Source organism: Oncorhynchus gorbuscha, linkage group LG20, assembly GCF_021184085.1.
Source record: "Oncorhynchus gorbuscha isolate QuinsamMale2020 ecotype Even-year linkage group LG20, OgorEven_v1.0, whole genome shotgun sequence".
NCBI classification, from domain to species: domain Eukaryota; kingdom Metazoa; phylum Chordata; class Actinopteri; order Salmoniformes; family Salmonidae; genus Oncorhynchus; species Oncorhynchus gorbuscha.
In genome coordinates, this window is record NC_060192.1 from 20265429 (window position 1) to 20283928 (window position 18500).

Sequence of the window (18500 nt, forward strand, 5' to 3'; positions counted from 1 at the left end):
CCCCGGCTTCTCATCAACAAGCTGTTTTCACACACAGGACTGCCGCTGACTTGATATTTTTTGTTTGTCGCACCATTCTCGGTACACCCTAAACACTGTCATGTGTGAAAAGCCCAGGGGGCAGACCGTTTCTAAAGTACTGAAACCGGCGCGCCTGGCACAGACGATCATGCCACACTCAAAGTCACTTAGGTCACTCGTTTTGGCTGTTCTAATATTCAATCGAACAGCAACTGAATGCCTCAATGCCTGTCTGCGAGCCACGGCCACGTGACTCATTGTCTGTGAGGTAGTGTACCTAATAAACTGGCCACTGATTGTATCTAAAACACAGAAAAATCATGGTTTTGACTGCACTGGGCCTTTAAACCTTTTGGTTTTCAGGAAATCCAGGGCAAGAAGTAGAGGCCACGTTTTGTAGATTAAAGGTTTGTAAAATAGTGGTATAGTCTGCGGTCATTTAGTAAAATGACTGCCCCACGACTCCCAGGGGGGCAAATCTGTGGTGGCTCCATATCAAATTGTTTTCTTGCTACATAAATCTAGCTTTGTGACAAATTTGGTGTGTTTGTCTCAACAACAAACAAAAAAAATCTGAACTGTTAATTAGGGCTACCGTTAGCAGCAATTTCAAATGATGGCTGCTATGGCCCCATGGGGCCAAATCTGTGGGGGCTCCATATCACATTTTTCTTGCTACATAAATCTAGCTTTGTGACAAATTTGGTGTGTTTGTCTCAACAACAAAAAAAAAATCATGTGAACTGTTAAATAGTGCTACCGTTATAGCAGCCATTTCAAATGATAGTCGCTACGGCCCCCAGGGGCCAAATCTGTGGTGGCTCCATATTTAAATTTATTTTCAGGTTCCATAAATCAAGCTCTATGACAAATTTGGTCCCTTGACCTCAAAGCAGTCCTTCTGATTTGTAAAATAGAATTACAGTCAGGGGCCATTTTTCCCCAAAATGGCTGCCACACCCCCCATAGACCAAATCTGGGGTGGCTCCATATCTAAATATTTTCAGGGCACATACATCTACATCATTGCCAAATGTGGTGCTTTTATCAAAACGTTAATTTATCAGATACACCACCCCACTATTGGGATAAAGGCACATCCATAGAGATAGTTAGAGGATGCAACATCTTATCTGTCCCACCATGGCATCTATGAGAGCATGGTTAGTGTAATTGAGGCCATCTCCATTTTGAAGTGGTCAATTTTCTTCTTTTACTACTTCTGAGTTGGCAAGCAAACTGAAAAGGTGCGTACTGCCACCTGGACTGTGTTTTTTGAACAGGTAGAAAGCCAAAGTTGGCGATTTATGCCACCTGTAATTATGGAATGTTTGCTTACAAGTATAATTAATTGTCTGATCCATCCTTATGATCTGGGTGGAATTATGTGATACTTCCTTAACCTATAGGAAGTCCACCCAGTTGACTACTACAAAATGGTGAAAGTCCTCAATGGTGCTAGAACGTAAAACGAGCTTTCTGGCACTGGAGTCCTCCATATATCTCTATTTCATTGTAGTGGTTGACCTATTATACCCAGTAGGGGGTGACAAAGTGCATGAAAATTAAGAAAATATATATTTAAGCGTCATCGGGAAATGTAGCCTACTATAATTGTGACTCAAACACAAGCTGGTTTTCAGCAACAAGCATACTAACCTGAAGCCACAGCTCTGAGATCAGTGACTGAACTGTATTTTACAATGGAAGAATACGGCAAAGCAACCCAGTCGAGAGAGAGTAAAAGACGGGAACGTCAAGCAGGTAATCCGTTTTATTTACTAAATCCGGCGGATATGTTTATATTTATAGACAAAATGGCCACATTTGCGTCTCTTCAGACAACACATTACCAAAGAAAGTAGTGGGACAGGGACACGCCCTACAAAACACGGCTGTGTCATGCAAGTCCAGCAACCCACGCATTTTTGCCACAATGTAGCAGACTTGCTGATATAACAGTTACAGTTTGAGATTACAATTACATTGTTGCATTGAACACATTTCGCCTACAGTGTTGTGCAGAAGCTACGAACTTCCAGTAGCTGTGCCTGGATAAAATCACCAGGGAAAAGTCAGAAAAATAGCCATATTACAACCTGTGTTGTGATAATTTAGTTGTTTGCTCTAGAACCTGTTATTTCATATGCATTGCGACCGTGATTATATAGGCCTAAAGGCCGAGACAATAAGAAAACACAGTAGCAGAATAAATTCAACCACCCCTTTGTTGTATCACAAAACCGGAGAGCAACCTCTATCCGGTGAAGTCCACAAAGCATATTGCATGTAAACAAACAGTTAATTGACCTACAGCACGACCAAGCAAGTTAATGTTTCCCGACATTTTCGGACCACTAAACAACTAGCCAATTGATTTAGAATCACGAGAGTTATGCAAGTCACAAAGAAAACAGGAGCTGCCTCCACTATTCCCGCACCATCATATCACATGTGCATAGTCTAATACCATGACAACTAAAAGATACCAAAAACAACTTAGTCCAATCAACGTAAGCTACATACAGTGGCGATTTTAGCATGTAAATCTTGGTAGGGCAAATTATTTACTTGCACTATAAATGGTGATAAACGGTGAACACAAACTGTTAGGGCCTACATAAAGTTGTCCCAACACCTTACCACTGCCTCACCTGGCTAACAGCAGAGCCTTGTCTGGCAGCGATACAGTTCATTCAGCCTCAATTACTGCCTTTAAAAAAAACATAGCTGACCTGCTTAAACAAATGCGCTTTCTACTGACAATAAGCAGCATAAGGGGGAAGACAATACATAAGAGGCAATACGTAAAACTAATCAAGACATTAATGAGCGTGCTAGGACGGTTGTAATCATTAACTATTTGTTCAGCACTTTTGAAATGTATAGCGACAGAATTGAGAATTTGGGCCGTTCTTAGTGTTCTCCCTGTACAACAAGTCAGAACTGTAGGATAAATAAATGGGGCATATAAGCAGACAATGAAAGCTCTTACAATATTTAATGATTACATTTCTCTAAAACTGGTTATAGGCCTGTGCACCACCATGTCAGAGCAGTAGGTGAAATTATGAGGGGAAAATATACCAAATTATTAGGGTGAGGCACATGGGCTACTAACAGCTTACTACACAACATACTTAGTATTACTTTCTTAGCTACAGTATACATATCTCCCAGGGATATTACATTTTTGGACTCACCTTGTTGTGCTGTGCTCACTTGAACAGGAAGGTGGCACGGCAGTCCTTCATGGGCAAATTTTATCATAAAACTTTGTCATCAAATTCTGGCATTCTCTGGATTTATGGTGCTTTCAAGGGAACTCTGAAAAAAATACAGTTGAAAAATGATGACATAAGTGATCTTCATGTCGTAGCTCTAGAAAGAGGCCCGAGTTCACGAATTACAATTGGAGTTGGATGACTGTTCAAAACATATTTTCTCAGTCAAAGATAATTTTTTCCTGAGTTCCCAGTTGTCTTGAACTCACTGAAGTTAGATTTCCCAGTTTTGAGTTAAGTTGTTTTGAGCGCGGCAGAAATCATGCTGGATTGACAGCATGGCCGATGTTGAATGCTTACCATTTTAAGCTCGGAAAAGAGAACCTTAAACCGAGAATTGGGACCACATTCTCACTCCACTGAATAACAGGCTAGTGATTGCTTCGCAATCCTTGCAGTTAGCCACGGATTCTTTCCAAACCACTCATTGTTGAATTTGCAATTTCCAACTTGTTGTGTAGTTATATGTCCAATGGCTAATGAGTACCGATGTTTTATCTATAATTTATCTTCATTTCTCTTCATATAACATGGATTAAAAATGATGTGCCAGTAGATTGTCGACTTGATTCATGAATGGATGATGACTGCTAGCTAAGACTTTGAAAGTATGTTGACATGATCAGTTTAATCAAAGCTGCTGTAGATACAGTTGAAGTTGGAAGTTTACATACACTTAGGTTGGAGTCATTAAAACAAGTTTTTGAACCACTCCACAATTTTTTTGATAACAAACTATAGTTTTGACAAATCGGTTAGGACATCTACTTTGTGCATGACACAAGTCATTTTTCCAACAATTGTTTACAGGCAGATTATTTCACTTATAATTCACTGTATCACAATTCCAGTGGGTCAGAAGTTTACATACACTAAGTTGACTGTGCCTTTTAACAGCATGGGAAATTCCAAAAAAGGATGTCATGGCTTTAGAAGCTTCTGATAGGCTAATTGACATCATTTGAGACAATTGGAGGTTTACCTGTGGATGCATTTCAAGGCCGACCTTCAAACGCAGTGCCTCTTTGCTTGACATCATGGGAAAATCAAAAGAAATCAGCCAAGACCTCAGAAAAGAATGATGGACCTCCACTAGTCTGGTTCATCCTTGGGAGCAATTTCCAATCGCCTGAAGGTACCACATTCAACTGTACAAACAATAGTACGCAAGTATAAACACCATGGCTATCATACCACTCAGGAAGGAGAAGCGTTCTGTCTCCTAGAGATGAACGTACTTTGGTGCTAAAATTGCAAATCAATCCCAGAACAACAGCAAAGGACCTTGTGAAGATGCTGGAGGAAACAGGTACAGGAGTATCTAGGTACAGGAGTATCTATATCCACAGTAAAACAAGTCCTATATCGCTATAACCTGAAAGACCGCTCAGCAAGGAAGAAGCCACTGCTCCAAAACCGGCATAAAAAAAGCCAGACTACAGTTTGGAACTGCACAAAGATTGTACTTTTTGGAGAAATGTACTCTGGTCGGATAAAACAAATATAGAACTGTTTGGCCATAATGACCATCGTTCTGTTTGGAGGAAAAAGGGGGGTGCTTGCAAGCCGAAGAACACCATCCCAACCGTGAATCACAGGGGTGGCAGCATCATGTTGTGGGGGTGCTTTGTTGCAGGAGGGTCTGGTGCACTTCACAAAATAGATGGCATCAAGAGAATGGAAAATTATGTGGATATATTGAAGCAACATCTCAAGACATCAGTCAGGAAGTTTAAGCTTGGTCGCAAATGGGTCTTTCAAATGGACAATGGCCCCAAGCATACTTACAAAGTTGTGGCAAAATGGCTTAAGGACAATAAAGTCAAGGTATTGGAGTGGCCATCACAAAGCCCTGACTTCAATCCCATGGATAATTTGTGGGTAGAACTGAAAAAGCGTGTGCGAGCAAGGAGGCCTACAAACCTGAATAATTTACACCAGCTCTGTATGGAGGTTGTGGAAGGCTACCCAAAACATTTGACCAAAGTTAAACAATTTAATGGCAATGCTACCAAATACTAATTGAGTGTATGTGCACTTCTTACCCACTGGGAATGTGATGAAAGAAATACAAGCTGAAATAAATCATTCTCTCTACTATTATTCTGACATTTTACATTCTTAAAATAAAGTGGTGATCCTAACTGACTTAAGACAGGGATTTTTTACTAGGATTAAATGTCAGACATTCAAACTCAGTTTTTCACAATATATTTGGCTAAGGTGTATGTAAACTTCGACTTCATGATTTGAGGTCATTTTATCGGTGATCAATGACCTTGAGCCTTCTTAGATGGGCACTTCTAATGTAGCTCTATGGCTGCATTTCATACTCAAAGTAGACAGCCCTCAGCCCTAAACCCTCAGCCCTTGAATTACATTTTACCTTGTCACATCCAAGTATACCCTAAATTAATCTAGCTACATTTTATAGTCTTCTTACTACGAGACTAAGCCAATTTGCAAACACTAAAATCAATGTCTATATATTTTTTTAGCAAGCTAGCTTCATACTTTTTCCTGACATGTCAAAAATGCAGCCTTGTTGATTAAATTTGTCACTTCGCGGCCACCAGAATTTGACGTGACTACAGTTTGCATTGAATTGTGGGTCATATCAACCCTGCAAGTGACCAAAGTTATTCACTCTCTCCTTCGAGCTAAATCGAGGGCAGAGGGGGCTACAGTGAATTGGACCTCCACTTAAGATGGCAATCAAACTGCATCCAGTTTTACTGGGATTACCCAGAAGGAAAGTGGCTAGTGCAAGGGCGGAGGGGGTAAAAATAACATGTTTGGACTGCAGCCTATGGCAGCACCCAAGGGGTTTGAATTTTTGGTCCAACGCTCTAACCACCTGCCTCACGAGGATCCCGCCTGTTACGCGAAGGCAGTAAGAAGCCAAGGTAAGTTGCTAGCTGGCATTAAACTTAATCAATCATAATCACTAGTTATAACTACACATGGTTGATGATATTACTAGTTTATCTAGCGTGTCCTGCGTTGCATATAATCGATGCAGTGCGCATTCATGAAAAAGGACTGTCGTTGCTCGAACGTGTACCTAACCATAAACACCAATGCCTTTCTTAAAATCAATACACAGAAGTTTATATTTTTAAACCTGTATATTTAGCTAAAAGAAATCCAGGTTAGCAGGCAATATTAACCAGGTGAAATTGTGTCACCTCTCTTGCGTTCATTGCACGCAGAGTCAGGGTATATGCAACAGTTTACGCCGCCTGGCTCATTGAGAACTAATTTGCCATAATTTTACATAATTATGGCATAACATTGAAGGTTGTGCAATGTAACAGGAATATTTAGACTGATGGATGCCACCCATTAGATAAAATACGGGACGATTCCGTATTTCACTGAAAGAATAAACGTCTTGTTTTCGAGATGATAGTTTCCGGATTCAACCATATTAATGACCTAGGGCTCGCATTTCTGTGTGTTATTATGTTATAATTAAGTCTACGATTTGATAGAGCAGTCTGACTGAGCAATGGTAGGCACCAGTAGGCTCATAAGCATTCATTCAAACAGCACTTTCTTGCATTTTGCCAGCAGCTCTGCTGTTTATGACTTCAAGCCTATCAACTCCCGAGATTAGGCTGGTGTAACAATGTGATGTGAAATGGCTAGCTAGTTAGCAGGGTGCGCGTTAATAGCGTTTTAAACGTCACTCGCTTTGAGACTTGGAGTAGTTGTTCCCCTTGCTCTGCATGGGCAATGCTGCTTCGAGGGTGGCTGTTGTCGTTGTGTTCCTGGTTCGAGCCCAGGTAGGAGCGAGGAGAGGTAAGGAAGCTATACTGTTACACTGGCAATACTAAAGTGCCTATAAGAACATCCAATATTCAAAGATATATGAAATACAAATGGTATAGAGAGAAATAGTCATTTAATTCCAATAATAACTACAACCTAAAACTTCTTACCTGGGAATATTGAAGACTCATGTTTAAAGGAACCACCAGATTTCATATACAGTATTCTCATGTTCTGAGCAAGGAACTGAAACATTAGCTTTCTTACATGGGCACATATTGCACTCTTACTTTCTTCTCCAACACTTTGTTTTTTCATTATTTAAACCAAATTGAACATGTTTCATTATTTATTTGAGGCTAAATTGATTTTATTTATGTATTATTTTAAGTTAAAATATGTGTTCATTCAGTATTGTTGTAATTGACATTATTACAAATACATTTTAAAAATTGGCCGATTAATCGGTATCAGCTTTTTTTGTCCTCCAATAATTGGTATCGGTATCGACGTTGAAAAATCATAATCGGTCGACCTCTATTACCAACCCCTGCGCGCCATATTTTCCACTGGCTGCCCCACCATCACAGAAAGCACTGAGCTAGGCTGAAACACCTGTATTCTGGAGCTGCCTTACTCAGGAAAGCAATAAAAAGACCATAGCTCTGTTTGAGTACCCATACTAACATGCTGTATACTACATACTTAATGAGTATATACTAGTAGTTCATTTTAGTATACTGTAAACGACCAGTATCCTTGCAGTTCAGTGTACTAGCTCTTCGCCTGTCTACTGGAAGTTGATGCTGTTGCTATTCAACCCTTTGCTAGATTGTTAGCATAACAAATTACTAGCTAGACATTTTATGTGTTCTTAAATTCAGTCTAGAGTGCCAGATTGCACTCTGAGCATTTGTAAATTGAGAGCACTGTCCGTTTGTAAATTCAAAGCATTTCGCTCTGGGAGCGTTCAGAGCGCACACTTGACGCTCTGGCCCCAGGAGTAGGGTTGATTCGAGCAATGTAAACTTACAACGGCAGTCAAGCACTCAATCCAACTGTCCAACTTGCTAGCTACTTACAGACACAAATGAGAGACACCTCACTCTGACCATTTTACTTGCTCTAGCAGAGCTGGTTAGGCAGTTTTCATGTTATCCAGCGCGTTGCTGCTGGCAACAATTTAATTACGTTTTTTAGCCGACGTTTACTGAAGCCGGCCATATTCAACGGGTGTTGAGCGTTCGTAAATGTATAAGTTATTCTGCGCTCTGGTAGAGTGCTCTGAAATCAGAGTAGATAGCCTGAGCAAATTTTTACGAAGGCACCCGAATGTCCATTGAGAACGGACAAGAACTATACCACTTAGTTAAGAATGACAGGAATAATCAGGTCAATAAACATTGGGTAGTTAGGATATAGTTAATATCCTGGCAAATTTGATGTATTAGTAGCCAATTAACGTTAGGTAACTAGCTAACATGCTATGTGGTTCATAAGGATAGCGTAGCTAACAAATTGAAATGTAGCTAACAAATTCTAACAAAAAGGTAACTTATTTGAAAAGTCATTACTTTATTATATTGCTCAACATTTTAACATTTGTCATAATTAGTTAAAGCAAAGAATTTCAATCTGCTCTCATTGGACTTCGGCTGCATATTTTCTGCCATTTTCTTCAAACCCGAAAAGGATGTGAATCCACCCCCATTTTCCAAAGAATTGCATTATGGGCCCTAAAAGCACTGAAGGTGTCCGCTGTTTGTATACTTGGTATTTTGGCAAATGTAGTTTACTTATTTATTTTTTGCTCAGCCCCACCTGCCGTGAATGACGGGTCGCCACTGGTTAAATATGATGTGGCTGTCCATGGTTCTGATATATGTGTGTGTTTCTGGAAGTAGAAAAACATGTTGACTCACCCTACTTATAGAGAAATGCCAATGTTGTTGACAAAATGGTCTGTCACTCTGTCATAAAGTACACACTTTTATTTGTTGTTGTCCTACGCTACCTGGTGAAAATTCTTGCTAACTAGCCTAACTTCCTTGCATGGGCAACGTTAGCTAGTTAACATTAGCCTTCTACATCTAGCTACATATTGAACTTCCATCCCCTCAGGCCAGGGGAACAGTGTATGAACTAATGGTTGGATCAGAGTTGCCATTATAATCATTGACCAGTATGGAGAACTAGTTAAAACCAGAAGTACAAATCCCTATCTCCATCCATGGCTAGTTTATGAAAGGGCAATTTTAGCTAGCTAGCCTCCAGGAGGACAACAACACAGCGAGATGTAACAATTCAAGTTGTTTCTGTCATTTACGTATGCTCTCAATGCGATTTGATAGGAGTGACGCCAAATTCAAACTGGCTTCCCTTGACCCTTTTTTTTAGTGTGCCAGGACCAATCACAGTTGAGCTCACTCATTTTAGCTCGAAAGCCATATTATATATTTAATCAAGGAAGGCCAAATGCTCGCTGGCTTTCCTTGCATTCAATGTTACGGGCGGCAAAGATGACATACTCTTTATGACTAGACATTATCAGACAGAGACAGAGGGGCTCTGTTTCACTCACTTGGAAGCTTTCTCCAGTGATAATACTGTACATTCAGCCTCGTGCAAATTGAAGAAAAAATATGAAACACAGAGATTCGAAAGATGTACATTATTTTCTGTATTCTTTTTTTCTTGGTCGTTTTTTTGGGGGGGAAGCCTGGCATCAATGAATACACGCCACTGCCAGCTTCAGACCAATTAGGATCTTAACGGGCTCTATCTAGTGCCACGTTAAACAACTGAACTCGTCACTCTCCGACTTCAGTGCATTCAAAACAACTGGTAAATCTGAGAAAAACTATCTCCGACTGGGGAAAAACGATTTGAACAGTCATCCAACTCGGAATTCCAACTCGGGAACTCGGGCCTCTTTCTAGAGCTCCGACGTTCCGACCTGAAGATCACTGACGTCATGATTTCACCTCGTATTTTTCCAAGTTCTCAGTTGTTTTGAACAAGGCATTATTGCAAATTCCGAATGAGTAAACATTTCTAAAAACATCCTTCCACTTTGACATTATGGGGTATTGTGTATAGGCCAGTGACAAAAGAAATCTACATTTAATAAAACAATTATTCAGGGTGTTAATCTAAGGAAAGGTTAGTGTTACCTGGATGGGATGCTTCCGCTGGTTGCTGACATGAGACACATGCACACTGTTTCTGGGTATTACCGGTAGTTCTAAAACAAATGTCAGCCTAATTGTTTGTAGCCTATATATCTGATGCACAATTTAGGTTATTAAGGTTTCGTTTACACAGGCAGCCCAATTCTGATATTTTTTACATAATTGGTCTTTTGACCAATCACATCATGTCTTACCATATCAGATCTTTTTCAGAGCTGATCTGGTTGGTCAAAGACCAATTAGTGGGAAAATGATCAGAATTGCCTGTCACAAAAACAAAAAATTGGGTTAAAATGTGGAAGACACATTTCAGTTGAAGGCATTCAGTTGTACAACTGACTAGGTTTCCCCCTTTCCCTTTCACTTGGCAATTCACAGAAGAATCCAAATGAAAAATGAAGAGTAAAGAAGTTACCAGAAATGCATGATGTTGAAGGGGCTGCTCTTCTAATGGCTGGGATGTGAAAAGGTTTATTTTCTGTCTTTGGTTGTATTTGACTTTGTTTGTATGTTTTTGTATTGTCTTTCAGCCTTGGAGAGCTCAGATACTGACAATGGCCTATGTGGTTGGATCATAGTTGGCTTATCCATCCTTCTGATGCTTGCAACTCTGCCTCTCTCCATATGGATGTGTATTAAGGTACAGTTATTACCTATACATCCACACAAGATAGATGATGCGTGAACTGAGAACTGGTTAGTGGTGTCATTTGTGAGAGTTTATTTCTTCTATGAATTGATCACTTACCAGTATGCCTTTATTCCCATGGAAATTGGCTTTCTCTCCTTTTAATGCTACACCAGCTGCCAGAGTTGTATTGTTAGATATACAGTGCCTTGCGAAAGTATTCGGCCCCCTTGAACTTTGCGACCTTTTGCCACATTTCAGGCTTCAAACGTAAAGACATAAAACTGTATTTTTTTGTGAAGAATCAACAACAAGTGGGACACAATCATGAAGTGGAACGACATTTATTGGATATTAACTTTTTGAACTAATCCAAAACTGAAAAATTGGGCGTGCAAGGTCGCAAAGTTCAAGGGGGCCGAATACTTTCGCAAGGCACTGTATATACTCACTTTAAAGTTTAAAAAAGGGGGGGGGGGGTTGTTGATACCCAATCAGTGGTATTTCAATATTGACTGATCAGTGAAGGTAGAGTGAGAAATGTCAAACGAGTGCTAGGGGACAACTAATTAAGCCACTGTTTCTTTCTCTCCCAGATTGTGAAGGAGTATGAGAGGGCCATCATCTTTCGCCTGGGGCGGATCGTACGAGGAGGAGCCAAAGGGCCAGGTAATAGATACACTTCCCATCACCACCGTCACATGCACTGTCCCTGGAGAAAGTTTCACTGTACATATTTGCTATGATTCTCTCAAGGTCCCATACTTACTTTACCAAAACCCTTGATTAAACATATTATGATCACAGACTGTATGAGATGGATGAAAATTGCAATAAAAAGTATGTGGGCCTGTCTTAAATCCACCTTAACTGTGAAAATATGTTAGGAGAGAGTCAAGCCTCTTTTCAGTGTGAATGTGGTTAGGGGTACATCTGCTTTGACCTATTTGTTTTACATTGTAGTGGGCTGCTGCACTACTACTTCCATTGGACCATTGTGCAGGGGTGCACTGCAACGGGTCAGTTCTGCACATCCTGTGTCCTAGTTTAACCTCTCCTGTCCTGTAGTAACTTATGTGTTAACATAATTCCTGAATGTACACATAATTCCAGGGTTCACACATGCTTTCAGCAAGCACACTTTCTTTCCTTAAGCATAGTTTGTGTGGTAAGATGTTTGCCTTGGTTGCACTGTAAAAGATGTCAGGTGTATCTGGTATGATAAACTGAATATGCAAATATGTTCCCTGCAAATCTTCATAGAATACTTTAGCAGAACTTTTAAAGAGGTCATTATTCAACAAATACGGCCACTACAGAATCTGGCAATAATTGCAATCAATTAACTAACGCTCTTAAGAGGCTTAAACTAAAGCTCTTGTCTGAATTAAAGTGATCTGAGAGCTTTACTGCTATCCTGTCTACAGATTGACATCTTGATGAGCAGCAGTGGGCCTAGTCATGGTGCTGGATTGGTAGTGAAGAATAAACACCCACATCCCTCTTCAGCCCTCTGCTCTCTCTCATCTTTCTTTAGAAGTTTTTGTTTGTGTGTTGTCCTTCGCCTTGATGACATTACCCTTTGATTGATGCTAACCCTATCCCTATTTGACATGCGTTGCCATGATGTTGTAATGGGTATTTGCAATGGGTTCTCTTTCCTAATTTCTGTCACTGATGTGCTGAGCAGAGGGCATGCCTCTCCTCTCTCTTTGTAGTTGGAGTGGAAGAGTGATGCTGAGGGTTTTATTGACAGTTTTCCCTCAGTATATAGTGTCATTCTTAAGATGACTGATTAATTAGCTGTATTTACACTAGTGTGAGATTTTGTGGTGGTCCGGGGGTATGTTGGAAAATTGCTGCGGGGACTTGCTTCCATTCAGCCACAAGAGCATTAGTGAGATTGGGCACTGATGTTGGGCGATTAGGCCTGGCTTGCAGTCGGCGTTCCAATTAATTCCGAAGGTGTTCGAAGGGTTTGAGGTCAGGGCTCTGTGCAGGCCAGTCAAGTTCTTCCACACCGATCTCGACAAATCATTTCTGTACGGACCTCGCTTTGTGCATGGGGGCACAAGGGAAATTTCAATGGAACATTGTCATGCTGAAACAGGAAAGGGCCTTCCCCAAACTGTTGACACGGAGTTGGAAGCACACAATCATCTAGAATGTCCTTGTATGCTGTAGCGTTAAGATTTCTCTTCACTGGAACTAAGGGGCCTAGCCCAAACCATGAAAAACAGTCCCAGAACATTATTCCTCCTCCACCAAACTTTACAATTGGCATGTTGTTCTTAGGCTTGTGTACGGCTGCTTGTCCATGGAAACCCATTTCATGAAGCAGTTTGGAACTCTGTAGTGAGTGTTGCAACTGAGGACAGATGCTTTTTACGCGGTTCAGCGCTCAGTGGTCCCGTTCTGTGAGCTTGTGTGGCCTACCACTTCGCGGCTGAGACGTTGTTGCTCCAAGACGTTTCCACATCGCAATAACAGCACGTACAGTTGACCAGGGCAGCTACTGCCAATGTTTGTCTATGGAGATTACATGGCAGTGTGCTCAATTTTATACACCTGTCAGCAACGGGTGTGGCTGAAATAGCCAAATCCATTCATTTGAAGGGGTGTCCACATACTTGTGGCTATTTAGTGTACTTGAGTCAAGGGGCATTTCAATATAACCTTTTCTAATTTTGTATGACTTTCTATCAACTCTGTCCAGGACAAAGCATACATGAAAATGCCTACAAATATGCAGGCCTCATTTATTTTCAAAGACACAACTGGCATATCAGACTTCTAATAAGTAGTTGTACCGTCAAAACTGGGTCAAGTTTGTCGGCAAGAATGCTGACCGGATTTCAATTAATACCTGAACAAATGATTAGAGGGCCGACACATTTCAGTAAAGACTTTGAACACTGAAAACATTTGCGGGGACCAGAATGAGGTTCTCTCTCCTCACTAAATGTATTTATTTATTTGTTTTACCTTTATTTAACGAAGGCAAGTCAGAGAATGTTTTTAACTTATTTGCAGATAATTGTTGTCTATAACAACAACAAAAAAGTAATAGTAACAGTATGCAGAGCCAAATGAATCAAATATTCTTCACTTTTACTGACTGGGTAAGTAGAAAAGGGCTTAACTGCCAAAATCGCGCACTATCCCTTTAACAATGTGGAAGATATGCTATTACCACACAAACCTCCAACCTCCAGTGATTTCAGGTGACATGGCATTACTTGTGCAGGGGTGGTACTAATGTAACTGTAAAGTGGCCACATTAGTCTATCTAATCTACCATAGCCATGCTATGGACCTCAAACTCTCAAGTCTGTTTTATGTTTGTGGGAAGCCTTCTGTTATGCTCTCCATGGATGAAACATGATCTCACGGGATTCCGGAACAGCCACATGATGACAGCCTGGGGTAATAATAGACCCTCTCCATCTATCACGGAAGGACCTTCACGTTCCTCATCTGCCCTAAGAGCCCAGGCATAAACACCAATGTTTATTTTAGTATTTGGTTTCCCCAAGGTAAACTCTACTCATCTCCACGCTCTCTCCCTCACCCTCTGCAGCAAGCTTTTGTCCAACTGACGGATAAGATCTTTTAACAGGATCAACTGTTATAGGTCAGACTATAGGCTATAATCAGCAGTCATTACTTTTTATGCCAGATCTTTCCCTGATGCTTCATGCATTGGTCTTGCTCTGCATTAGCCTTAACCAAGTTGTTGCCATTTTTAGGGTGGGAATCCATGGAATTTTTCATCATATCCCATGATGCTTTTCATAGCAAATTTGGAGCATACTCCTACATTGCAGTATTACCAGGGCCAGCTGGCACTGGGCTAAAGTCCCAGCTAGGAAAAATGAATATAGAAGAAGGAAATGTATACACAAGTTAAGTTTTAAATACCTCTGTTAAGACTCTTTCTTACACACCATCATGCCCAGCACACTGTGTTTGTACTGTGCTATATTGTACCATGCTGAACCTGAGTGTGTGCAAACAAATAGGTGTTCATGAATTTAGCAAATGTATTGAGTTATGACCAACAGCATTCATGTGACTAATGGAACTCAGGCTTGAATGTAGTCTTATGCCAGACATTTACTCAATTCTACTGTACTGTATGTTAAATGATTTATGCTACCCTTACTGACAAAGACATTTTCTCAGCTTTTGTGATATTGAGTAGCTTTAAACTTTTCTGTTAAATTTATGTGTGTGCGCGTGTGTCACACCCCACAGGCCTGTTCTTCATCCTGCCCTGCACAGATAGCTTCATCAATGTGGACATGCGCACCATCACCTTCGACATCCCCCCACAAGAGGTGAGCCCCCCCCCCCCCCCCCCCCCCCCCCGTATTACCATGATTAGCCTACCATGTAATACACAGTGTTGTCAGTGTAACTGAATGTTCCCCCCCTCATCAGGTTCTCACTAAGGACTCAGTAACGGTCAGTGTCGATGGAGTGGTGTACTACCGTGTTCAGAATGCCACCCTGGCTGTGGCCAACATCACCAACGCTGACGCTGCCACCCGCCTCCTGGCACAAACCACCCTGAGAAACGTCCTGGGAACCAAGAACCTGGCTGAGATCCTATCTGACCGTAATGAGATCGCCCACAGCATGCAGGTACTGAACCACATCGACCACTAATGACTCTGTACTGACCATATGCTGACATGCACAACTCCACATCATGCATGTACTAGAGGACTGTGTAGATTATAGTTATTCATTTAGTGTTGAACAGCAAGCCATAATTGCCACAATACAGGAGAGGATATTGCGAGAGTTCACTGAATGGCTCTGTTTTTAGAATGTACACTGTAATGTGTAAGGTTAGGATTGGAGAAAAATCATTCATTGATCTTCCGGTTATGACCTTTCTCATTGTTTTTAACCTGGTCTCTCAAGACATTTCATCCTCCAGACTTAGTGCTGCAGTAACATTTGGATCTCTTATCATGGAAAGTGGTTTAATATAAAGATTTTATTGTTTTCACAGATACTGGATAGGTGCAGTGAAATGTGTTGTTTTACAGGGACGGCCGTAGAAGTACGGAGCCGCTGGTTCAAATTAGGGTTAAGTGCCTTGCTCAAGGGCACATCGACAGATTTTTCACATTGTTGGCTCGGGTATCCGAACTTGCGACCTTTCGGTTACTGACCCAATGCTCTAACCCCTACGGTACCTGTATGTCAGATTGATATGTCATCTAGTCTTCACAGAGATGCTAAGGAAGGGGTGTTCTGGGACTATTATGACCTGAGGTTACCTATTGGATGTGGAGCTGAATGTTTTTCCACCTGTGTTGTTCCCAGTCCACCCTGGATGATGCTACAGATGACTGGGGTATCAAGGTGGAGCGGGTGGAGATAAAGGACGTCAAACTGCCCCAGCAGCTCCAGAGGGCCATGGCAGCAGAGGCCGAGGCTAGCCGCGAGGCCAGGGCTAAGGTACAGCACTGACACATACAGACCAGGGTAACACACACGCTGGAACATACATGCATTTCGTCTATTTTTCAGGTTAATACTTTTCCTCTGAGTGAAAATTCCAGATCTCTTCTCAGTTTTGTTATTTCTTGGCTTGATTTACTCTCAAAATATATCTTTCAGATGAAAATGTTTTTGTGTAGAGTCAAGATGTCATCTGCCTTGTTCCTTAGCAACCAGTGGTATTGCCGTAAAAACCCTTCCATTAAGCTAGAGTAGATAGTGAGGCAGGCCACAAGCTGGGGAACCTCTAACTGAGTCTCCTCCCATCGGCCATTACACTGATTGGATACCATCTTCACATGTTGAATCTGCTAGTTAAAGATGAGGTCTCTGGGATTGATTTATTTGATTTATTTAATCATCCACTCTATGGTTTCTCTCTATATACTCACATTCACTTGTTCTGTGCATACTGTGGAATTCTCTCTCTCTCTCGCTATCATCTCTCTTCATTAATTAATGGTCCCTCTTTTCTCCCCATCTCTCTGTATCTGTCCCCCTCCTCCCTTCCTGCTGTCCCCTGGGCCCTTGTGTCTGTGTGTAGGTGATCGCAGCGGAGGGGGAGGTGAATGCATCACGGGCTCTGAAGGAGGCCTCCCTGGTCATCGCTGAGTCTCCGTCTGGCCTACAGCTACGCTACCTGCAGACGCTCAACACCATTGCTGCCGAGAAGAACTCCACCATCATCTTCCCTCTGCCAATGGACATGATGCAGGCCTTCATGAAGAGAGACTGATGGGTGCTTTGTAATTGCTGTTACACACACACACTCAAGAAACAAACGTTCACACATATATCATAGTATTATGCTTTGCGAATCTGCTGTAGAAATGTAGTGGCTGTGATTGAGTGAACCATTTCCCTTGTGCCAAATGTTCTTAGGTCAATGCCAGCTGGTGCAGAGGAGGATAGTTAGAGAGCTTGCCTAAGCTTATGCGTCAAATCACTTAATGTAACCATTTTATGTGTGTGTGTTAACGCAATTGAAGTGAACAGAGAAACAGGGTTTGAACAAAACCAAAGGAAACTGAGTCACCAGCTCTACTGAGGTGTGGTGTTTCCTGCACTGCTATGAGGCTGAGACCAGGATGTACTAGGGACCCTGTTTGTCTGTCTCCATGGGAAGAAACCTATTTACCTCTCAAGCCTTAAGTCATTGCTATGGGGTCAGTGTACTCATTTCATGTCGTTTCTATGCATATTTGGATGGAAATTGGAAATGGATTTTAATATTTTCAAATAGCAGTATTTTATAACCACACTCTTGAGTGTGAAAGAAGCTACATGTAATTTGTATGGGATTTGGAAATTGGTCCTGCATTTTCTGATAGCATACTCCTGTATTGCTATATTTAATAAATATCATCTTTGGAGAGTCCTGATCAGTGTTTGTATTGGCACGGAGTTTAGTGATCGGTTCCATCCAGATCAAAGATGTCTTTGAATCAGAAAAGCACTGTGATCAGATGCTGTTACAGATCCTATACATTATAAATTACTTTACTGCATAAAACCTGGTATGTGTTTTATGTTTACTCTGCTGTTTGTGTAAAGGACATTGTTCCATTACTATGTATGTTACTAAACTGCTCTGTTGTAGCCTATTTTCATCATATTGAAATGATTTCTTATCAAGTTAGGGCTGGCCGATATATTTGAGTGTGTGTGTTTTAGCATGATATGGAAAATGCCTGTATCACAATAATCGAGGTTCTGTTATAACGTAACGTTTTACAAATGCAGCATCTCACTGTCTCTTCTGTCAACCCAATGTTGAATCATCTCACTGTCTCTTCTGTCAGCCCAATGTCGAATCATCTCACTGTCTCTTCTGTCAACCCAATGTCGAATCATCTCACTGTCTCTTCTGTCAGCCCAATGTCGAATCATGTTCCAATTGCGTGCCAACACGTGCACAGAGGTTATCCACCAATCACAGCCCTAGACAGCCTTTCACTGGTTGTAACCACGCCGGAGAGGTGTACTAGCGGTAAGATTCCACCAACATGGAAAGCCAGCTCAGCCTCTCGTGAGGATGAAAGCATCCCCAAAAAGGGCAGCAATATTTTTTTCTGGAATATGGAA

At 41.3% G+C, this 18500-nt stretch overlaps 1 protein-coding gene across 1 annotated transcript; it reads left to right on the plus strand.

Annotated features, from left to right (window-relative positions):
• Positions 1 to 1590: 1590 nt before the first annotated feature.
• On the plus strand, positions 1591 to 17790 carry LOC124007500 (stomatin-like). Its single transcript, XM_046318127.1, has 7 exons — positions 1591 to 1785; positions 10801 to 10910; positions 11495 to 11567; positions 15156 to 15238; positions 15342 to 15545; positions 16239 to 16373; positions 16960 to 17790. Exons 1-7 carry the CDS (start codon positions 1725 to 1727, stop codon positions 17149 to 17151), a joined length of 858 nt encoding a protein of 285 aa, XP_046174083.1. The 5' UTR covers positions 1591 to 1724; the 3' UTR covers positions 17152 to 17790.
• The last annotated feature ends 710 nt before the right edge of the window (positions 17791 to 18500 follow it).